This window comes from Diceros bicornis, chromosome 4 (assembly GCF_020826845.1).
Source record: "Diceros bicornis minor isolate mBicDic1 chromosome 4, mDicBic1.mat.cur, whole genome shotgun sequence".
NCBI classification, from domain to species: Eukaryota; Metazoa; Chordata; class Mammalia; order Perissodactyla; family Rhinocerotidae; genus Diceros; species Diceros bicornis.
In genome coordinates this window covers 12,412,072-12,437,181 of record NC_080743.1, presented here as the reverse complement: position 1 = coordinate 12,437,181, position 25,110 = coordinate 12,412,072, and the positions used below count along the sequence as shown (strand labels likewise).

General features: G+C 38.4%; 1 protein-coding gene across 1 annotated transcript in view; it reads left to right on the top strand.

The window, feature by feature from the left end:
* The window catches only part of ERICH3 (glutamate rich 3), a 100,075-nt gene that overhangs the window by 49,447 nt on the left and 25,518 nt on the right, over positions 1–25,110 (top strand). The window contains exons 8-11 of the mRNA XM_058538300.1: positions 5,059–5,239; positions 12,438–12,624; positions 18,276–18,577; positions 23,413–23,649. Coding sequence (XP_058394283.1) covers positions 5,059–5,239; positions 12,438–12,624; positions 18,276–18,577; positions 23,413–23,649 — 907 coding nt within the window. The remainder of the gene's footprint in view (positions 1–5,058; positions 5,240–12,437; positions 12,625–18,275; positions 18,578–23,412; positions 23,650–25,110) is intronic.

Genomic DNA, 25,110 nt, shown 5'->3' with positions numbered 1-25,110 from the left:
AAATTCAGTATTTTATACTTAATATATTTTATACAACACATCTCATTTGAATGAGCCACCTTTCAAGTGCCCAATGAACAAATGTGGCAAGTAGCTGCTGTCTCAGATGGCACAGCTCTAGCACCTTAACAATGGCTCGTGAATCTGATGATCCTTTTTTATTCTCACTGCTACATCTCCAGTTGAGGGGCTTGCTACCTAACTCTTAACTGGGCTACTGAAATCATCTACGTACTTATGTCCTGCCTCTAAATCCACAAGTAGCTCAATTCAGCTTTTATTAATAATGATAAGCACTATGCTCGGTGCTGAGGTTACCAAGATGAATAAGACCAAATCCTTGTTCTCAGTAAGATTGCAGTTTAGCAAGGAAGACAGAAATGTCTACAATTATCCATGATGCAATGTGATGAGTACTATCGTACTGGTATAAATAAAGCACAATGAGAACACAGAGGAAGGAAATATTAGTTCTGACTGAGAAGATTGGAGAATGCTTCAGAAAAAAAGTAGCATTTGGAATTGCCTTTGAAAGATGAGTAGCAAGTTAGCAGGTAGAATCAGGGAGCAGAGGGTAAAAGGCAGTAAAGGGAAAAAAGAGTAAGGAAAGTCCATCTCAGTATCGGTAGATTCTACATAATGATGTTAAATTAAACTTTGTAGAATAGCTCCCAACCTGCTCCTCCCCTGCTTAGAACTTTCACTAGCTCCCTCTTTCCTAATGAAAGCAGGTATATTCTTCTGCCTGGCTGTTTTAAAATGTAGGTTTTATTATTATTCAGATACTTTGAGACCTATAGATCAGGAGACGACTGCCATTGAAAAGGCAATTTGTAACTTACAGTTCCCAAGAGGAGGGGGCACGCCATGTATATTAGTCAGGGTTCCATCCAGAATAATGTATGACCACATATCTAGGCACCATGGCCCAGCTAAGTTGATAGATAAAATTACCCATCACACCACACCACTCAGGGCCACACAGGGAAGCACCAGCGTTGGTCAGGAGGCTGAGGGAGTGGGAGGAAAACATGGGCAAGAACCTTTGTTGTGGTTTCTGAGGGAAGGGATGGGCAAGGCAAGGTAAACAGGTTTTGGATTGGATAGCATGAATAATTTTGGCAGGCTCTGGAGTGTAGGGGCTGTCTTGAGTTGTCTGGTACCTGGTTCAGGGGTGAGTAGGGCAGAGGAACATTGGCCCAGAGTGTAAGATCCCAATAGCAAAATCCAGCTGGAAAATTTCTAGTTCTTAACAGACTTACTGAATTCATTCTGTGGAGGGAGATGAGAAAGGGAAGGCTCATGTGTCAACTCAGCATCCTCAAAATGTAGAGCTCTGATACCTCCAGGACTGACGTGTTTGGGGGCATGTCCGGAATAAGCATGAGATATGGGTTACACAGTAGTAAGAAAAATGGGCAAGAGGAAAGTGAAAAGAGGAAGCATAGTAAAAGCAAAGGAGGAAGGAGGAGAGAACAAGGAAAAGCCAGTGAGAAAGAGAAGAACCAAATGAGTATAGTGAGGAGAGGTTTCCATTACAACCAGCTCCTCCTGGACCTTTAGGATGTGAACATTGAGCACTCGTCCTCTGGCTCCTGTCAGAATTTTCTCTTCCTAAGACCTGAATCAGAGTCAACACGGGAACTGCCTGCCACTCTCTATGGTCGGATTTTCATCAATCTTTATCAAGGCTCAATTAGCAAGGGTGCTGCTTGTTGAACAGGACACTGTGAATCAGTTTCATGTTCTGGTGCTTATTGAGTTCCTGTAAATGTAGAAAGCTTCTGATTTAGGGCAGGGTCAACCCTACTCTAGCTTTTGTCTCAGCAAAGGGTGGAATGTGGAATACCTAGTTATTCCATGCCTGTGTCCAGTCAGATCAATGTTTATGAGGCCCTTACTAGGTGTCAGCATAGGCAAGACGCTGAAGGCTTAAAGATCAGAGAGACATTGTCTTTATCTACTGAGAGAGAGAAAAGCAAGGAAATAGTTTCAATACCATGTGACTCATACAGTTACATAGGCCTGGAGATTTAAAACATGTTGATAGTGTTTGGTCCACTACAATTAGTTCTGTCGCTGGATCTTTAAATGTAACACAGGGAATGGCAATAGTTGAGAGACAGTAGCTTAGAGAATGTAAGACATTTTATGTTATCTGAGGAATGTTGGGCCTCATCCCATGGATATTGGGAATCATTGGAGGATGTTAAGCAGGAGAGTCATATGATCTATTTAGTGACAACAGATCACTCTGATATCCAGGAGGAGAGAGATTTTGAGGGACATCAGGCTAAGAGTGGGGAGACCAATTAGTAGGGTGACCATACATCCCAGCTTTCCTGGAACAGTCCAGATTTATGCTCTTTTTTCCTAGCATAAGCATAATTATTAGTAACACCTCTTTTACTGTGTGTCCCATTTTGGATGATAAATTCTATGGTCACCTTACTAACTAGAAGTTTATTGCAGCAGTCCAAGTAAGACTTTATGATGTCTGGAGTTCATCAGAGCTTGGACAAGTGGATAGAGAGGAGTTGCTGTCAACAAGAACAGGCACTTTGACACCTAAACAGTCTCTTACATCCACTCATCACACGGTCCTGGGCAAGGATAAAAGAGACCCCAGTGAAAACTTAGTATATCAGTTGAATGCTGAATATTACAAATATATCGTGGCTGACTGGTTAATCACTCAATGGGCTTGCTGTTGATTTGTCAGCTCAGGTTGTACTTGCCTGAGAAATCTGAAAAGAAATGGGAAGGAAAGTCATAAGCAACTGGTGAAGGAAGTAAGAAAGACAACCTTTAGTTGTATAGGGGCATGAGGCCTTGTTCTTGTTCTTGAAATGGAACTGAATTGTCATGGAAGGTTTTCATACTTGCTTGAGGACAGCAGAAAGGGCCGTGAAACTTTGTTAAATTTCCTCAGTCTGGGGTCATTATAACTTGGAAGATGGCACGTATAGAGGCAATTTAGTCAACTGAAAGAAACAATTGTTCCTTTCCTAGTGCACATATTTAATCACGAGCTGTCACTTAGGCCTCCCTTAGAGCCCAGAAAACGTTACTTGGTGGCAATAATTGGGGAATATTTTAAAAAGAATGAAGTAACTAGACCCAGGAGAAAAGAGACGTTGCTATCAGGAATACACTTCAGCGGAAAAAAACTATGAATGAGTAAATGAAAACGGTGAAAGCTGTCATTTCCTTTATTTTAAACACTCTTCCTTCCAGTTTCTCATTTTGTACATACGAGGCAGGCCTTTCCTCCACTCTAATCCCACCATTACCTTGTATTTATATAGTGCCTGTCTCCCAGAAGCTCACAGGGCTACCTCTGAATCCATGCCACTTTAGAAAGTATTGCTTAACAAAAGGGGGATGCTCTTATTTAATCCATCCTATCATTAAATGTTCTGGTGGGAGCCCTGAGTTGGGTTTGCCTGGGCCGCTGACTGTGCGTTGGGCTGCACACATTCGTGTCACAGCTCCAAGTGGCCTAGGCAAGAGGAAACATGGGATGATTTTGCAACTAGTAGCTGGGCCTGCCATCATCCCTTTGCTTCAACTGTGACTCAGGGGGATGTTTTTAATCTGCAAAGGATTATCCAGTTTGCTGATTTCCCTTCATGGCTCTTGATGTCCCTGAAATATTTCTGCTAATTATCTCTCTATTTGGGGGCTGTTTGTCCACAGGCAAGACAATTTGCTTAAATTTTAAATCTCAGACTTCTCCTCCATTTACAGTTTTCAGACTGTCATTTGTGGAATTTCATTTATTTCCTCTGGTTTTTGCTTCAGAGAGATAGAATTGAATGAGGAAAAAAATTCTCTGCAGTGGAAGGGGGTGGGTTTGGAGATGGAAATATTTTAGTAGGTCCTTCAGAAATTTTTGTTGGAGGTTTGTTATTCTTAAAAAGAACACATGGTTCCAAGGCATCCATAATTCAATGAAATCAAACTCAAATAATTGCCTTGGATTCACTGAAAGTTATTCTCTGCACATTTTTCATTTAGCTAAAAATTGATGGTTAGAAAAATGAAGTGGGTTAAAAGTCATGCCTGGCCTCTGTGTAATTCTAGAAGCCAACAGTGTTCTTACTAGGCCCTCTTAAAGTCTCTCAACATGCCGTTCCTCTTTCTCTGCCTCTTCCTCCTCTTCCTTTTCCTGTTTCTTTTCCCTCATCTTCCTCTGGGAGGTTAGGCAGACTCTGTGCTCATTCACTATTATGAAAGGACTTCAGAATATGAACTAGGAGGCAAGGCATAGGACAGTTCTTTTCATTTCTGGCATTTAAGTTTATTGTTTATTTTATAAATAATTTAAATTCGTCAACACCATAGAGTATCAGATAGGTTTATGAGGTGATTTTTTTCTTGTTGGGTATATTGTTTGATATCAACGATAATATTAATAATGTTGGTTTTACATTGAAATGAATGCCTCCTGTGAAACTGGATAATCCCAGCCATGTAGCGTACGTTGTCCCTAGTCCTCAGAGTGACCACAGAAGGAATCAAACGTGTGCAGTCTCCCTCTCACATAGAATAAGCCCAGGGAAGGATATATTGTCAGCGCTCAAGTGTGAAGATAAAACACTCCATTACAAACACAATTGCTAAATCACAATCAATATGAGTTCAAATTAGAACAAAATTATGTCACCAATATTTAATTAATTAAGTTGATTTGAATTTTTATTTGATAACCAGCTAAAAGAGCGAGGAGCAGTTCCCTCTTAGGGTCATTGATATTTTCATTGTATGTAAAACATACACGTAAAATAAAAAGTGACAAACTTTGCCCAAATCGCCAGCAGTTCCATTAAAAGTACAAAGCCAAACCGTATGTGTTATAATCGTTGGAGAGATTTGTTTTGTAGTGAGCTTGACTTTCTGTGCACTGAGTAGATTGACATTTTATAAAGGTTTTGTTGCTAGGTACATAAAAATAGCCTTTTCTAGTCTTCATATTACAATGTCATTACACTCTGATTAGAAGGTAATTAGAAGGTAAAAGGAAATAGTTTAAGCTCCCTTTTTTGTTTATTCTAGGATTCAAGAAGGATTCACAAAACACCTCTGCATAGTAATGCAGCCATTACAATGATCTATTTGGGGAAAAATGTGCACTTATCCTATGATCACCCAGACTTCCGGGATGAAATAAAAGTTTATCAACAACACTGTGGTGGGGAAAACCTTTGTGTCTACAAAGGCAAACTACGTGAAAAAGGTACACATAAAACGGGAATTTTTTTAGTTGCCTGTAGTTCACGCTATAGATAAGCTGTTAATGATATCATATCAAAATGACTTCAGTCACTCTGTGATATTATGCATATCCAGGGACTTGTAAACCAGCTGCCTAAAAGTAAATCTAGATTTACGGCTCCATGATTGAAACTGAAGCAGCAATGACCCTTGCAGCTTGTGGAAGGAAGAATTTGGAGTGATTTAACCCAGTAACAGATTAATTTGGGGGTAGAGATATATGATCATTAAAATGCTGCACGAATGAACTGTCCCCCAAATTACAAGGTAACTATTTGGCTTGCCATAGTGAATTATATCATACATTATTCTAAGGGAAAAATGCCAGATTGGCAATTTGTTCTTTGGAAGTACGTTGAGATAAAATCACAAATCCAATAAACTTAAGGCTGAATCACACCTAAATAACATGGTGCAGAATTTGGCTAAATGGCCTTTAGTACATTCCTGCTTTCATTTGATCGTAAATCCATGTTTGTTAGCGTAAGAGAATTTTTATATCCAATATAGGGTTTCACGTATTGTATTGAGGTGGTTTTCATCAATATTTAGTTTTGCGGAACAGCAATTAAAAGGAAGAGTTGTTACAGGATTATATTTGTTATTTCCTTGCTTAAGAAACTCTGTTTAGAAAGTAATAGTGTTTTTACTAATTAAAAGAAATATTTATATTTGGGTAATCTTGATATAGACCTAGGGGTTAAGGGAGGAGTTGGGGGCAAACATGGACTTGTTACTTTTGGTTTTCTGATTTATCAATCAAAAACAGTGACTATTAATTTAAAAAAATTCAAGTACTTAAAGAGAAACTATACCTATTTAAGGATTAAATATTTAAAACTTTCCAACATAAAAAAGAGTAAACACTTGAATATTAGTTTTAACTTAAAGTAAAATATGTAATATTTTACTTTATAAAAATGTATAAAATTTATTTATTAGAAATAATGCTCAATAATGCTAGAAACTATTTTTCCCCATTTTATATACTTGGCTGAAATGTAATTTACTTTTGTCCCATCTTGTTATAGCAATTGCGAGTTCAGGTCTTCCGTTTTGTAGATGAGAAAAATGAGAGGAGTCCAGAGTTGCAGTGGCTTCTCAAGGTCACACGTCCAGCCCTGGGCAGGGGTCAAGAGCGGATCCCGGCCCCTGACTAGTTGCAGGACTCTTGCCCAGCACTATTGAGCCCCAGTCAGTTATTCTCAGCAGCAAAGGGTTTCCTATACTTTCATAATATGAGGGATATGAGACCCCTAATGATAGTGGCATAGATACATACACTCATTTTTTAAAAGTATAACTTTCAACTATTAATTTAGGGAATTGCTGAAATTAACTAGTCTAAAATTGGAATTAACACAATGAAACTTTTCCTGTGTCTTAGATCATACTTTATTCAAAAAAATGCATATATAATGTCTATTTGACTGATGGAAAATGTGATACATACAAGTGAAAAAAGAACAAGACTTAAAGACTTAGCTGAACGATTTTCTGGGATACCATATGTACTCTGTGATCAGAGTGCAAAACCAAATGTTATGGGAGAGTGTTACTTGGCTGGGTGCTATTTTGCATACATAGTAATCCTGGGAGTGACTTTTATGTCATTTGGCAGTCTTGAATAATAGGATGGAATGGGGACCTAAGTAATTGAATCCTGTCCACAAGATAATTTTGTCTCAGCTTGCCCTTGATTGCCAGGGAAGTAATTGCTCAAAATTGAAAAGTTGGGTGGCTCAGAGTTGACTTGTGGTTCAGCAATCTTAGCAGTTTAGCTGGACTGAAAAGAATCTGCCCTTTTTACAAATCAAAGCTGTGCATGATTCAGTGAAATGTGAATAGGTTTTTAGAAGCTTTCTGTTAAAAAAAAGGGCATTTCACATTAAGCTTGGAGCAATAAACTCATTAAAAACGTGGCAGTCGTTAATTTGTCTTGCTTTTGGATGAGAAATAACAATAAAATTAATTATTTAGGAATGAGTTAAGTGCATCTTTTATTCCCATGGTAATTCATGGTGTCCTGCAGTTTGACTTTAGACATCAAGCCACATGTTGATTGTTTATTAAGTACACCTATGAAGTCACTGAATATTTCTGCTACTCGTAAAGAGTACAGTTTTTCACAGGCATTTTTATTTATCTGTTCATCCTTTCAAACAAGGCAGACCTTGGCCTCCTGGGTTCATGTGGATACAAAGAACAAAGTAACTTTTTTCTGGTCCTCTTGTAATCCCTTCCTTTTCTGCCTCATTTTCTTGTATTTCTATAACTGATCCTGTTGCCCCTATCTGTACACTCGCCACTACTCCCTCAAAAAAACGGCTGCTTCACTGGCCCAGATCCCCCAATGCTGTTATCTTGTCTTTTCTGTGCTATTTCCTTTGTCTGCAATAGGACAAAGGATTTTAAATTCAAAATAGGATTTTAAATTCAAGTCTTACCCATCTTTTAAGATTCAGGTTAAGGCTGTGAAGCTTTCTCAGCTAACTTCTAGTCTCTTTTATCCCTCTCTCGATGGCAATGGCTCTTAGTCTACATTTAAAACTGAAGCATTTCATTGTACTGTAACTTATATTAATTGTTTTTTATTTTTCTTTTAGTCGTTATCATATATTGATTTTTTTAGTTTTTGAAAACAGTTTTATTGTGGTGTAACTTACATTCCATAAAATTGATTCATTGTAAGTGTACAATTCACTGATTTTTAGGAATGGTATAGGATTGTGCAGCCATTATCACAAACCAGTTTTAGAACATCTCCATCACTGCATCAAGTTCCCTTGTGCCCATTGGCAGTTAATCCTCTCTCATAGTCAGTCCCAGGCATCCACTGATCTGCTTTCAGTCTCTACAGATTTGCCTGTTCTGGACATTTCATATAAATGGAAATCATATAATAGGTAGTATTTTGTGTCTTGCTTCTTCCACTTAACATAATGCTTTTGAGAGTCATCCATTTGTAGCATCTATCAATAGTTGCTCTCTTCTTATATCACTGAATATATTCCATTACATAGATATACCATATTTTATTTAACCATCCCAAGTTGATGGACATTTGTATTGTTTCCAGTTTGGGACTATTATAAATCATGCTGTTATGAATTTACAAATACAAATTTTTGTGTAGACATCTGTTGTCATTTCTCTTGAGTAGATTCCTAGGAGTGGGTCTGATGGCTTTTTCTTCCTGAGTGTTGGTCACACTTTCCTGTTTCTTTACATGTCTTTTAATTTTATGTTGAAAACTGGGCATTTTAGATCATGTATTAGAGCAACTATGGATTCTGGATTCTGACTTTTCTCTCTTGAAGGTTATTGTTCTTGCTGTTTTAATTGTTGTTTTTCTGTATACAAACAACAACAAATCTGTGAAATTCCTGCTCCCTCTCCTTGGTATATAGCCAGTAATGTCTCTACTCAGATTTTTTCTTCTAATTCTATTTTTATTTTTTAAGCTAGTCTCTTAGGGTTGTTTCTCTGTTTGCATAGTTTAGTGACGATCCAATGATTTATCAGAGGTTGTAGCCAAACACTTTGAGCCAGTGAAGCCTCCATCTGCTGCCAGTGGATCTGTTTGTGAGTGTATTAGTTTCCTGGGGCTGACGTAACAAAGGTCCCCAAAACTGGTGGCTTAAAGCAACAGAAATTTATTCTCTCACAGTTCTGGAAGCCAGAAGTTTAAAATCAAGGTGTTAGCAGGGCTGTGCTCCCTCTAGAAACTCTAGGGGAGACTCTTTCCTTGCCTCTTCCAACTTCTGGTGATTCCCAGAGATCCTTGGCGTCCTTGGCATGTAGCTCCCTCACTCCAATCTATGCTTCTGTCTTCATGTGTCATTCTTCTCTGTGTGTCTCTGTATGTGTTATTTCCTTTTCTTATAAGGACAAAACAAGTCTGGGATGATCTCATCATGATCCGTCACTAATTATATCTAAAAAGACCCTATTTCCAAATAAGGTCACATTTGGAGGTTCTGGGTGGTCATGAATTTTTAGAGGGCAATATTCAACCCACTGTAGGGGGTTCGGGAAATGCATTCAAAGTTCACATAGTGTTCAAATCTGTTCCAACTTTTATTTTCCACCAGACTCTCTTACGTTTCCTTTGTGTATAGGTACAAGCTCCCAATAGGCCAGGGATGTATATGAGTAGGTTGGGCCTGCTCCAATCCATGCCTCTTCCAGTTAGCTGGGGATGTGTATAGAGTTTATTGAATGCATCTATGCCTGCCTTGTTGCCTGTATCTTCCTGTTAAATTTCTGGCTAGTCTACTGGCCTGTTTCTGGCCCTAATTAGAACTATAGTCTCAGGCTAGCAGAACCTCTGAACTTCCTTGTGAGCTTGCCTCCGAGACTGCTACTTAGTACTGGTAATGCCACTGGCCAGGGTTTTTATGTGTTCTGCTCCAAATCAGGTGAGCCCCCACTGACAGTGAAGCTTCTGGTTATCTACGGCCCGCCCTACCCTGTTAGAACCACAGTGATGAAATAGTGGCAGGTGAGGGGGATGGGAGCAGCCCCAGGCAAGGATGCCACAGATTCCCACTCTTCTTACCAAAAGTTCAGTAAGTTTTCATGAATAACTGCTGCTTAGTTTGTTTTTGTCTTTGATCCATTTTCAGAGACAAAATTTTAAGGGGAGAGGATTTGGTGACCTCACTCTGAAAGTCTGGTAAATGAATTTTATCTCTCCTGCTAAATTATAACTTCTTGAGGGAGGAGACCATATTTGATGTTTTTTCAGTATTTTTGTTTTTCTGTAGTGCCTAAAACAGTGCTACCCACTGTCAGTCAACAATGAATAACAACATTTTACAAATATTACACAATGCTTTCTAATACTGTACATTATGTAGTCTTTAAGACTGCTCTGTGAAGTGAGTAGACTGGGTTGCCCCAGCCACCCCACTCCCTCACCCACTCCCCCTGCTATCCTCATTTTATAGATGAGAATTTTGAAATGAAGCAAAGTTAAGTGACTGACCAAGAGACACTGAACTAGTAAGTGACGAACTGGGACATGGATCAAAATCTTCTGATTTTTGTTCTGTATTCTTTCCACTACTCCATACAGAAACCATCAAGTCAGGGTTGGGAAGTGTCACTAAATTTTAAAATGTAAAATTACAAAATAAATGACAAGGGAACAAAGACAGGGGGTGTCAATTCTTGTTCAATAAGTTTGAAAAAACCAAAAGAAATGGAATAATAGGTGGATGTGCCCTCCAGCCATGTGGGTACCAAATGGAAGGGCACTCACATCTAGAAGTTGGTCTCCTGTGCCCGTTCTCAGCACTTCCTTGGCTGTACTCCCTTCCAGGGCTGGGTTCTTAGGGAGTCATGGGGTATGATGCTGCGGCAGAATGGATGATATTACATGAATGTCCCATTCAAGTTTCTGTTATGAAAGCAGTGAAACTAGCTTTCTAGTCACCACCTATGGAGTCCATATACCATTAAGACAAGTAGATTTTTTAAAAAAATTTTATTGAGGTCATAATAGTTTATAACATCGTGAAATTTCAGTTGTACATTATTATTTGTCAGTCACCATATAAATGTGCCTCTTTACCCCTTATGCCCACCCCCAACCTCCTTCCCCTCTGGTAAGCACTAATCTGTTCTCTTTGTCCATGTGTTAGTTTATCTTCATATGAGTGAAATCATATGGTGTTTGTCTTTCTCTGTCTGGCTTATTTCACTTAACAAAATACCCTCAAGGTCCACCTGTGTTGTTGTGAATGGGACAATTTTGTCTTTTTTTATGGCTGAGTAGTATTTCATTGTATATATATACCACATCTTCTTTATCCAATCATCCATTGATGGGCACTTGGGTTGCTTCTGCTTCTTGACTATTGTGAATAATGCTGCAATGAATATAGGGGTGCATACGTTTCTTTGAATTGTTGATTTCAAGTTCTTTGGATATACCCAGTAGTGGGATAGCTGGGTTGTATGTTATTTCTATTTTTAATTTTTTGAGAAATCTCCATACTGTTTTCCATAGTGGCTGCACTAGTTTGCATTCTCACCAGCAGTGTATGAGGGTTCCATTTTCTCCACATCCTCTCCAATAAGGCAAGTGGATTTTTAAATCCACTATTGCATCTTAGTTTCTCCAGACACTAATTTTTCTGTTTTCTCTTTCCTAGTTTAATTTCACATCATAAATACTAAGGTATAAATGACGGAATTACCTTCTCAATAAGTTTATTCTTTAGTACAAATTGCATCTGATTTAGATTTTTTTTAAGGGCATAATGTGGTACAAACATAGTATTTCTAGATGACTATAGAAGAAATAGGTTAAAATGATAATTCACTAATTACTTATTGGGGCCTTCCTATGCCATTGTCCTGGGATCTGGGGAAACAAAGATGAGTAAGACCAGTTTCAGCTCTCATGGATTTCATAAACATGCAGGGCAGCAAACATCTAGATCAGGGTTCTCAAAGTGTTATCCCTGGACCAACAGCATAAGTATCACCTGGCAACTTGATAGAAATGCAAATTCTTGGGCTCTACCTAATTAGAAACTCTGGGGTGAGGCCCAGCAATCTGTGTTTTAATAAGCCTTCTAGGTGACTCTGATGCACAGTAAAGTGTGAGAACCACTGGTGTAGCCATATTTTAATATATTGTAATAAGTGCAGCAATAGGAAATATGCACATAGCAAAGAGGCGAAAATTATCAACTCTATTATTGGTAAAAGTAGAAGAGTTCAGGGAGGCTTCTTTTTTAGGAAGTGACATTAGATATGTCATGAGGAGCTGGCTTCTAAGTTTCTGTAGACCCTGTAGAATAGGTTTCTCAGACTTGGGGTTTGGGACCTCTAGGGTGAGACCTTTTCAAAGAGCATTGTAAAGACTTGGAATGATTAAAAACTATTAATTGCAAGCAGAGACTGTTAATTTATTGGTTGCACTTTTGGGTAGGTGGGGGAACAAGAAGGGGTCTCAAATTCAGGTAGAATTGAGAATGGAGTGGAGATAGAATAATTCTGCCTCATCCATGTATGTATGAGGTTATTTCAAGTTACAACTAAAAATACAAATTTATTTAAAAGCAATTTAAAAGGAAAATGTGATTTTGTACATGTTAGTCCAAAGTCAGTTGCTTTCACTAATGTATTTCCTTTTTTAATTGCAGAGACCTTTCAGTTTATTTCCAAAAGGCACCATAGTTTCCCCTTTAGTCTCACCTTTTTCCTGAACGGGATGCAGGTGAACAGGTTAAGCTCCTGCTGTGAATATAAGCATCGAAAAGGTTCCAGACTTGGAGGCAAACGAGGCTACTTTGGGTTTGTGCGTGTCGAGAGATCATCTCCTTGCTACAAGTATGGAAACATATGTCCTTTGGTAGAGGGCAAGTGTTGCTATATTTTTCTTCGTATGCTTTTACTGACGTATTTCTCAGCACAATTTGTTAAGAAAGATATTGGTGTGGATGAGCCTAAAATATCCAAGTTAAAGGTTGTTTATTAGAACCCTGTGTGTTGTATTTGAAATTATAAGCTATAAATTAGAATTCCAGATGTATTATGTAATGGGGATAAAAGCTGGTGGTGTTTCACATTCCTCTTTCTATTTCTCCCTTTTCTCACAAAGGGAGTTTTGTTCTGTTTTAAGTTCTGTTTTTTTTAAGTTCTGTTTCTGAAGTTAAGGAGAGAGGGTTTTTCCCCCCCTCATTCCTCTTAATAACTGGTTTTGGGCTGAGCCCCAAAGCACACGCCGAGCATCTGGCTTATGTGGTTGGATATTATAGATTATGCATATTATACGTGTGCTTGTGTTATGATGTGGCCCAATTATCATCTCATGCTCCTAGTTTTAATCTCAGGCATAACTAAATGCGTGGTGAAAGGTCAGTTTGGACTATTGGTTATTGGCTTTCATACTGGACATTCTGTTTGAAATCAGGAGACACGCTTGCAGGCTTTCTTTAATTGTTTTCTGAAAATACTCATGGAGAATTAACTATATGCCAAGCTAGAACACAGGACTGAACCAACCAAAGTACCTGCCCCATGGAGCCCATTCCAATGGGGAAGGGCAAATAACATACCAATAAACCAATTAATATATACGTCAGGTGGCAATAAACCTGATGAACACAGCACAAAGTGAGGGAGATATAGGGAGTGAGGGGGGACAAGTGTCAGAGGGCAATGTTATTTTATCTAGGATGGTCAGGAAGGGCCTTTCTGATAAGACATCTTTTGAGTGGAAACCTGAAAAAAAGTCTCCTCCTTCACATAGTTTTTCAGGTAGAGGAAAAGCATATACAAAGAGTGTGATGCAGGAGCATGCTTGGTGTTCCTAAGCTAGTGTGGTCAGAGCAAAAGTACGGAATAGGACGATAGAGGATGAGGTCAGAGAGACAGTGGAGCCAAGTCATGTAGAGTCTTAAAGTCATTGCAAGGACTTTGACTTTTATTCTACGAGAGATGCAAAGCCTCTAAGGTAGGTTTTGAGCAATGACCTATCACAATCTGACAGTAGCTCCTATGGGAAAAATAAACTAGGAAGGAGAGGGGAAGAGCACAAACTACTTTAATCCAGAGGAGAGAGGATGGTAGAAGGAGCTAGCAGTGATTGGGGTCTAAACGTATTTTGAAAGCAGAATTTACAGGATTTATTGATAGATTCGATGCAGGGCATGAGATAAAGAGCAGAGTCAAAGATAATTGAAAAGTTTTTGGCTTGAACAACTGGAAAAATGTCTAGTTAATGTGTACTAAGATAGAGAAGACTGTGGAAGAAGCAGGGTAGGGAGCAGAATGAAGGGGTTTTGGTTTTGGACACATTAAGTTTGAGACATCTATGAGATATGCAAGTAGAAATGTTGAGTAGGCAGGTGACATCTGGGGTCTGGTGAGATGTCCAGGCTGGAAATATAAATTTGAGAGTGGTTTGCATATAGATGGCATTTGAAGTCATAGAGGGGATGAGACTCCTTAAGAATTGAATGCAGAAAGAGAAGATATCTGGGTAATGATCTCCAGGTCACTCCAGTTCAAAAATAAGGAAGATAAAGAGGAACCAGCAGGAGGCCTAAGAAGGAAAGCCAGTGATTAGAAAGAGAACCCAGAGAGAGTGATGCCCTGGAAACGAACGAAATGTTTGAAGAAGAGGGCATGATCAACTGGGTTGAACGTGTAGAGAGGTGAAGTAAATGAAGAATGGGGATTGAGCATGATTTGGTAATGTGTTGGTTACTGTGATCTTGGACAAGTTATAGTGGAGTGGTAGGAATGCAAGCTTTATTGGAGTGAGTTTAAGAAATAATTGGAGAAGAGCTAAAGCCAATGAATATAGATAACTCTTTTTAAAGAGTTTTGCTATAAAGGATGGAAATTGGGTTGTAGCCAGGAGGGGAGATGTAGAGATCAAAGGGGGCTTTTTATTTTTTAAGTTGGGAGATATTATAATATGGTTATGTGCTGATAGATAAGATTGATACCCCAGAGAAGAAAAACTTTGTCAAGCATGACAAAGAGGGAGAAATTGCTGGAGCAAAGTGCTTGAGTGGACTAGAGGACGTGCGATCTGGGGCTCAAGTGGAGGCATTAACCTTAGAGGAGAAGCATTCTTCTGTAGCAGCCAGGAGGAGAGATGGCATATAGGGTAGAGAGAGAGGTAAGTTGGTAGGTATGTTGGGACCAACTGGAAGTTCTCTGCTGATTGTTCCTATTTTTTCAGTCAAACAAGAATTTAACAGCCGAGGTTAAGGCTGAAGGAGCAGAGTTTGTAGGCTTTAGAGAGAGTAGAGATATTAAAGAGTTATCCGGCAAGTGGGAGAGTGAATGGCCTAGAGCAATATAGTAAGAGCTCCCAGGTGTGCTTGTACCCACCCTAAGTTGCTTTTCTGTTCTGACTCAAATATGCTTTCTCCATTTTTGTGAGCAAGTCATTTAACAAATTTCTGTTTAGCTCCCAGGAAAGCTATGGAGCTTACATACAATCATCCACATACAAACACATTGCCTTCTTTAGAAGTTGCTGTGTTAATCCAAGGTGTAAATGTTTGGTCCTAAACACTTTCTATGGAGGCTTAATGATCAGTACCAAAATCTGATTGATGACATCTACTCTCCCATTCAACACTTACCAGCCTCTGTACAATTCTCCATATGATTTCACTCGGTCCCCACTAGCTTCTTTCTTTGACCTTTTCAAATAATAATAACAAAATGGTTGTGATATGAAAGAGTAAGGCCTATCACCTTCAACTAAAATGCACAGTTCTTACAGGACATTGGTTTTCAATTTTTTGTTAGCTTCATAACCATTTCTCCAAATGAAATCTGTGAATGTCCAAAGTAGAACAGGGTGGTGTCATTTGATGTCTGCCTGCTGCAGATCAGGTAAAAGTCGAGGCCGACTGATTTAAATGGGGTAGGGATGGGTGGGTGAGTGCTGGAGCCTTGTTTACTTGGTTCTGCCCCACTCGAGACTACTCTCATTATTCCAGTGAAAGATGGAAGATATAGAACTCCAGTGAAAGATGAGAATTACCCCTAATGAGACTGATATCACTTATAACATTTTTTTTGGTTACATCCATAATAATACTTTGAGTCATTTTAAGGGATGTACATTAATTCGTCCAATTTGTTAAAAATGAAATTAATTTTAATTTATTTAAAAAATACTGATTCCTGGAACTTTTATTATGATAAAATAAAACAATAGGGAGTTCTGTTTCTAAAGATGTTTACAAATTACCTGTTTAAAGTCTCAGAAAACAAGAAAAGCTCAGCAGTGGTCACTCCCAGAGTGTGAAGGTTCCACAATTCTACTCATCCCTCAATCACTGGAACTGGGTGAAGAGATGCGGTAGCTATTTTCAGTTGCTAGAGTGAAACATGGGAAGAATTGCCAGAGCAAGTAGAATGCAGACTGCTTTGAGCTCTAGTAATTAGAATCAACACCTCAGGTTATACTCAGAAGTCAAATAGGCAGTCAGCGACGAGGACACACAGATGTTACTCACTTTGTCTGTCCAATTCCCTTAGGCAGATGGGCACTAAAAAGTCTGTGCCTGCAGTAGGGAGGCATCAAAGGCTCTACGTGGTCACAACATAAACGAAAAGTAACAGCATATGAAAGGCTCCAAATCCACGGATTTGATGTTGTCATTGATAAGGGAAGGACCGCTTGAACAGAAGACAATGCTAGTCATCGTACTCTGGGAAGATTCATGACACTTTTATTCCAAGGGTAGCGATGTGCTATGTACATCATCATTACGGTCGAGAAATATTTATCATGCTTAATATGGGTGAGGTAAATGTATTCTTATTTCATTTTTTAGAGCCTGTTGGCTACTTTGAGTGCAAATCCTCTTAGCTTTATTTTATGGGGAGATACTGAAAAGACAAGTGATATAACTAAGTTCTCATATTTGCTTGTTGGGGGAATTAATTAAGATCAATCTCTATGCTATTTCTAGACTGGGGATGGCTGAAATTCAGCGAAATTTTCAGTTTAAGAAATTGCCATTGGATTTGATTCACGTTGAGGCAATTTTCAGATCTTACATATTATTTCTGTTCTTCCTGGACTGACAAGTCTTGACTGCATTCTGATCCCTTTTCACCTACTCTCTCTAAGTGATCCGTTTCCTGATAGTCGTGTAACATGTAGAGAAGGTGACATGTGGTTCTAGAGGAGGAGGCGTGTGGAGACTGATAACTGCCAGGCAACTTCTTCAGGTTATGGACTGTCTCCGGGCCTTGGTGACAGCTTCTCCAGGTTGTGTTAGTTTCTGGTGAGGAGGTGGTAAGCCCAGCAGTGTAACATTTGTCTGTGTAACTAGGCATCTGAGAGGCTCTACCTGCGATCTAACAAAATGGTTGTACTTCAGTGTGAAGTGATGGAATCTAACAGTCTTGGACTGGAATCCAGCTCCATCACTAACTGGGTGAACTTGGGCAAGTCATGGAACCATTTCAGCCTCAGTTTCCTCATTTTTAAAGTGGTGATGATAGTTCTTAATTTATTGATCTGTAGGGTAATGAATCCTGTAAGATAATGTATAAAGTACCCAGCAGCTAGGCACAGAGGGAGCGCTTAATAATCTTATTATTATCATAATCATCATTTTTATTAATGTATGTGTTACTATCATTATTGGAATTCTTATTTCAATATTAACTTGAGAGATAGGAAAAAAGCTATAAAGAATTTATTCACATTACTTTTATTATAATTGATTTAAAAAATATTTTTTAATGTCTTAATACATTCAGATTATCTTCTTGATTCACCAGATTTGTCTTTGAATGACTTTATGACCTCTACAAATTATTGCTGTCTTCAAAGAACAAAAGCTTATTGCCAGCAAAAATCACCAAAAGATTGGGGTACAGGCTTCAACAGGCCATTCTAAAAGCAGTAGTGACAGTTCCATTAAAATGAGCATGCAGGATCCTGAGGTGTTTATTTAAAGGGCCCAAGAACATTTGACTGTGTATGTTTCTTAAAAAATCAATCATATTTTATTTACCATCAACCTTGTATGTAAGTCTTTCGCTGTTGTGTTGTTGGAATAATAAATTGTTAAAGACTGAATGGCGTCTTTCTTCTTCTGATTATTTTTATCTCAGCTTCTCTGTGATTATAAACCTGAATGTTCTTTTATCACATAATTCTCATTTAAGGACCTGAATGATATATATGTATTAGTTTCTGTTATAAGGCCAAAAATATGCTTTAAGTCACAAATTTTATTTTGAGACTATAGTTCTTAATTTTTGTTTTCTTTCCTTGTTTATTATTGTGGGTAAAATTATTAAAAATTAGTTGGTCCATTTACAAGATTTTAGTATTAATAAAGAGAAAATAGTTTATTTTTAACTATGTGTACTATAATAAAAATATTTCTTATAAAATTTCTTACTAGAATAAGAAATAAGTGATTTAAGAAGCTTTGAGGTGCTATATATAAAGGTTAATAAACACATTATGTTAATATTTTTCACAGGTGCATTATTGCAATGGGCCTTGACAAAAAACCAGTGTCACCAAAACCTAGGAAAGAAAAGAGTATTGAGAAAAGAGAAGACCTGAAGAAGGGTGAGGGGAAACTGAGGAAGGATAGAGAGTACCTGATACCAAGAAGGAATGAGATGGAGGGGAGCAAAACTTCTGCTTCAGTCATTTCTTCAGCTCAGGAAGAAAAACCAGGGTTCAGAGAAGTGAGAACTGCTGTAGAAGAAATGGAACTAAGAGGAAAACCAGGACAAGATGTTTGGGAGGATGACCAGGAAAATATATTTAAATATGGTAATGGATAACACTGGTTCTTTTGTTGTTGCTTTTCTTAAGTCTTTAAAATGCATTTATTAAAATTGCAAAAATATCTATTAAATGTTGTTCTCAGTTCTGGTCTTTAGACAACTCTGTTGCTTGTGAGGAATCCCCGACCGCCTTCCCGCACTGTTTTGCATGGAGTCCTGTGTCACCTACCTCAGAGGAGGACAGGCCTAAGTCTAGAGGGGTTGAGGTGCTTGTGGGGGGACGAGGGGAGGGCAGTTATGTCTGTGTGAGCCAGAGGCCCTGTTCACTTCTGCAGAGACAGCATTTTGACCAAACAGAATTTTGCCTGTTTCCTTTTTAGTATTTGAATGTACTTGCTGTGGAGAAATCAATGCTTTGGCATCAGGTAGGCACAACCTATATGATTATATGGTGATGGAGTATTCCATAACTAAAGACAGTTGACGCAAGCTTGGGGTCCTGGAGCCTATCTGTCTGCCTTTCGTGCTTTCTTATTCTCCTTTCCCCTCCTCCCCCCTCCCGTCCCCTCCCCTCCCCTCCCCTTTCTCTTCTTCTTCCGCCGCCTCTTCTTTCTTTCTCTTTCCTTCCCTCTCTCCCCGTCTCTCTCTCTGTCTCTATACACATACACACACACACATTCATATATACAGTAGTAATTAATAATAATAATAAAAGTACCAGGCACTGAGTACTGGACCAAGCCCTTTCCACACACTATTTCACTTTATCCTCATCATTCCATGTGGTAGATACTATTACCCCCTCCATTTTACAGGTTGGGAAACTAATGCTGAGACATACAAAGGGAAAGTAGCAAACTAGGATTCATACTGTAGGAGAAGAAAAACTGTTCTTCCGCTGCCCATCTGAGGTTCATTGGCTGGGTTCTTGTGAATTAGACTGACAAAAGAGATTCAAAAAGGAAAAGCAAACAGAAGTTGATTAGCATGTACATCACACATAGACATGAGAGCACTCAGAGCTGAGTAACTCAAAGAGGTGGTTAGAACTTGGGCTTATTATAGCATCTTAACAAAAGAACAATAAATTTTTAGAGAAGTGACAAGACAAAGGAAAAGGACTTTGAGTTTCTAGGGGCAGCAAATTGTGGGGAGGCCAATATATGGGAAGCTAACGGTAGATAAGGGCTAGTTTTGGTGAGGTTTGTAATGTTGATTCCTCTGGTGCCATCTCTGGGCTGATAAGAGTCCAGAGTTGTCTCCTATAATTAACTTCTGTCCTCCTGGGAGAGCGGTGAGGGAGAACACCTCCACAAATTTGTGTCCTGCTTTTAGGCAAATAAAGGGAGGGCAGAGAGCTTTGCTTGTATTTACTACTTCTCAATTGCCTTCAGCTCAAAATAATCCTTATGCCAAAGTGGCATATTTTGGAGTGGCGTACTCTGCTAGTCTTCAATCGCACGCTTGTCTAATTCCAAAGCCCAGACTTTCAAATACTGTCCAACCTCCTATTCTGTGCAAGTCATCCCTGATGTTACCTGGTTGTGGGTGATATGTCCAAAGAATCAGCAAGGAGGAGCTGCCCGAGTGTCCCCCTTACACCCGAGAGACAAAGCCTGGAGTAGAGGTGCAGTAGCCATGGGCTGGGATGAACTGTGGAGGGGCTGGCACTAGGAAAGGGGCAGATACCATGTCTCTCCTTCCTCACTGCATCTCGCTGCTGCCCAAGGGGTTCAGAAATCCAGAGAACAACTACAGAGCTGTTATAGCACGGGACTTCCTGTTTATTTATTACTGAAAGAATGTGACTATCTTAAACATTTCACTCATAACACTTTGACCCAGTTTACCTCTCTCGTGATCCCTTATAGTTTTATTCTTATCTTAGACTGAGAATTAAAAATATCTATGGCAACAGTAGCAGCAGCGAGATTAACAAATGGATTGCATTTTTACTTTCAAGACATGTAGGTTTAGTAAAGCCACATTCAACAGACACTTTTCATTTTCTTCATTTCTTTCTTAAACTAACATGGCCAGTGCTATGCGTAGCGTACTTTATGCCTGGAATACAGCTTTTCCCAAGATCTTTCTTCAGTGTTGGCTAGTTAATGGACTTTAAATGCCCATTTCTATTTAAAAAAAAAAAAAAAAAAAAAGAAGAGGAAATAGCTACAGCCAGGCTTGAGCTGTCTGCAGAACAGCTGCTGATGGTCAGGGCAGAGAAGCTTGAGTGGAGGTCAGCGAGGGAGGGTTGCAGCTGGATTGATGTTGACCTCATATTGACTCACTTCCTCATTAGTGAGGACGATAAACAAGCTAATTAAATTCTCTGGAAGAAGGAAGATGAGATGGAGGAAACAGAAGAAATTATGAAAAGGAATCCAGAAAGCACGCCACCAGTTCATTCACATTGAAGACACGAGTAGATGACACAGAGGAGGGGTGCTGTGAGCTACAATGCTAATACAGTGCTCGTAGTTAATAGAAGGCTCCTATTTAGATGTGGTGATGGTGGTAGGTAGAACAAAGCCAGGGCAGCCTTGAATTTCATATTTTGAGAGAAAACACAGAAGCTCCTGTAAAATAGGATGCAGGGACTGTTCTTGTGGTTCACTACATGTTCCTTCAATTTTATGCTCTGCTTCAATAATTGCTGTAATTGTGTTCTAATTGTGGACACTTGTACGTCTCCGATTTTAATCAAGTGTCTCTATTAAAGTTTGTTGCTGTCAACAGAGCACATATTGTGTGTGATTTCTCCTGTTCTATGACTAACTCCCTCCGTGCCCAATCACAATCACTGTTACTACTAATCCGTAATATTTATTAGGCACCTCCTATCCATGGCACTGGACTAAGCATGTTCCCAAGATTCCTGCTTTTAATACTCACCACAGCTTTGTGATGCTGGTACTAACCATGTCACAGATGAAAAAACTGAAGCTTAAAGATGTTAAGCAAATTGCCTAAGGTCACACAGCTAGTTAGTATTTTAACTGGGACTTTGATACCTGACTGCCTGACTCCAAACCCCTCATGTTTCACCACTATGTGATACTATTGATGGAATTGCAGCAATTCACTCATGTTCTGTCTGGCCTCCTGCTTATCCTGTGACAGTCACAAATATCTGTCAAGTGGTATATGTATCTCTCTGTATTCTGTGGCTCACCTAAACTCCTCCTTTTACGAAGTCTTCCATGATCTCCAAATGACATTCTGCCCTACTATGATTCCATTTCGCTCATTTGACATTATTTCACATAATTAATCATAAATCCTTTATAAAAATCCATAGCAATCGAGCCCAGTAGTGTTGAAACTAACATTACTGAGGACCATGTATAAAAACTACTGAGTATAATATCTCTTGTGTACCTACATATTATTTCCTCAACAAAAGTGGAGATTCCTTGATGGCAGGGGTTGTGTTATTGTAATGTCTTTTAGCTTGCAGTTTTATCCTCTTTCACATAGAAGAGTCTCAATAAAGGCTTATTGATTGACAGCTGACTGGAACAAGTCAGGAACTATCCTATTACTTGGCCTGAAATATCTGGATCAAAATACATGTTTTTCTTAGTATTTTCCGTTTGCTTCATGCAATATAAACCAAATTCTTCATCTTCTTTCTTATTTTATAATTTTGTTTTACTGATAATAATTCACATTTCTTGTTCCCCATATTAAATCTCTTTCATGAAAACATTCTTGTGATGAATTCTCTGTTTGCCTTTCTTCGTTACAGTTTCTGAGTTCACTTTTCCTCTTACATCTCCCTCATACATGCTCTGCATTTACAGAGGTTTCTTCGTATGCACAGGGCATGTATTTCTAAATTAAGTTTCTTTCATTGCAGCAGGGTGGATAGCTCTCAATTAATTACCCGAGAGGCCCCCACCAGTGGAAAAGAAACCAGAATATCTAATAACTAAAACACACATAATAGGGGAAGCTTTATTTTTCCTGTAATTTTTATTTTACAGAGAATTGTTTATTTGCTTAATTGGTTCTGCATGAAATCATTTTGCTGTCTATCCCTGGCATGTTGTCACTTCAAGATTTTTTAGTTTTTGGTGGAAGCAAAAAGGGGAACAATTAAATATGAAAGGTGAAAAATTATAACCACAAGGAACAGCTGGAGTTTATCTGATGTGACAGTTTTCTTTTTCTGCTATAGATTTGTTGCACCTCTGTAGGGAATGAAGCAAATTAGTGGCTGTGACAAGAATATTCTATTTTATAAGAATTTTTATCCTTGGAATGTAATTATTTTATTGATTGTAGGGATGAATAATGCATATGATTTCAGTTCTGAGCTAGGTATAGAATCCTTCACAATGCCTTTTCTTGATGTCCATTTGGTTCTCAAAGAATGTGCTATTCACAGTGTTACTTCTCAGGTCCTTTGGACTTGATTAATTGAATTTTTCCACTTCACTATTCATTAACTTGATATCCAAATATTTTGAACATTCTTCCTATGAAATATGACCTCACTGGGTCTCCAAATTAACTTTCATTATTATAATCCTGTTCTCTTCATTTTTAATTTATTTCTAATGTATTGTTTTCTATCAAGTTCTTCTCTTGTCCATTTTGGTTATTGTAGATGATGATGTCCATTTGTAAATGAACTTTTATTAGGTTTCAGGCTTGTCATTTGAAGCTTCATTTCTTTTGTGCTCTTGTGTATGTAACTGATTACAATCTTTGATCATCGCTGTTAGTTTTCCATGTTCTCTAATTGTGTGAAAAAGAAGCGAAGAAAGGCTGAGAGAAGAGGGGATAATGGAGTCAAAGTTCTCATTAAAGTGAAGTGGGTTAAGTATCAGGGATTCTATTTTCATTCTCACAGTGGGGATTTGCTTTTCTCAGAATATGAAGAAGATTTTGAAGCAGATGAGGAGAAACAAGATGAGAAAGCTAATGAGGAAGGACGGGCTGATGATCAAATGAATGGAATGTCAAAGTCACCCTGGGATGATGAAAAAGATAACTCAGACCCCAGAAAGGAGAGTGAAACCTTGTGGCAGGAGGCACCAGATGCTGATGACAATGTGAAAGATGAAGGTAATGGACCCTCTGAGAGTGAATCAGAAGAAGATAAACAAGGCAAGTTGTTCGGCTTATCACGTGACACAGACTGTTTAGCGAGTGTGCTTCCTACTTTTCTTTTCCTCATATTTAATGCGCTAATCCTCTTTTAAGGGAATATTTAGAGCCTAGTTCCGTTCCCTACACAGGGATGCTGGTCAATCAATCCGTAGATATCCAAATTCTGGAGTCACTCTTTAATCCTTTCTTTTTCCTTAGTTTGATGGGATTTTTCAGCAGGGTGTTAGGTAAAGCTCGCAGTGACAACATTGTCTGTTTACTTAGAAAGTTACTACTTTTTTTAAAAAAAATCCCAAACTATCCCCTCTTAAACACACACACACACACACACACACACACACACACACACACCATTTTGTGGCTTTGGAAAACTGAAAATTACGTCCTAGTCAGTTAAAGCGAAAGTCAAAGATTCCTGCTGGAGCTCCATTTTTTTTTCTTCTTAACTTACCTTAACATAGGATGCTGCCATATTAGTTTCATGGAAGGATTCTCTCTCTTGGCAGAGGTGGGCCCCTCACAATCTTTAAGCCTAAATTGACTCTGAGAAAGATGCCCTCATCATCTGAGGCCTATTTTAAATTTTTAAGACCTTTTTGAAGACCTAATTCACTGAAATAATGTCTAGTCAAAGAAGGAACCCATTTCCTGCTTTGTCCCATAAAAGAGTTTGGCCAAGGCTCTGTGGTTCTTAGTCAATCAAAGATCTTCCCTGGTACATTTGGATCATATACCAGTAATAGCAATAACCCTCTTTTATATGTAAGTATGTGTATGTCTCTGTAGTTTGCTTTAGACTGGAGGATGAGATCATATCACAATGATTTTTTGAATTACTGTCCATTTTCCCCATTCTTTCCACCTCTCAATTTTTTTTCTGTATAAAATCTTAAATTTTTGAATTCAAGAAATATATTAAAATAATATAAAGTAAGAGTAAATTAAGTAATCAAGTAATCACCAGAGCAAATAGTTTACAGTTACACTTTCTTCAAAAAGGAACCCAAGCAAACATATTCTAAAATTTCATGCACACATATCAACACAATAAAATAGAGAGCACAAATTGTTTAGAGTAAAAGAGAAGATAATTTTACTAGGGACTGTAGACGGGAGCATGACTATACTTGAACTAAAAATTTGACCCTGAGCTTCCTGACAGTCAAAGTAAAGAGTGAAGCACAATGTGAAAAATTAGAATGATGTTAACTTTCAGCAAATTTGAAAACAAGATTTGCTGCCATTTTTATTATAGTTGAAAGAACTGCTCAATAGTAAGGTCAGACATTGAAATATTTTTTGTAGTCTTAAACTAGACCTTTTCTGTAATTTCTCTTAATACTTACATTTTGTGTTTCTAGACATGCCTAATATGTAAGCTCTTTTCTCTATAAATTTCTCTGTAAATTCTCTATAAATTTACCTTTATATTGGATTTAAGTTTGTATTCCTATATGA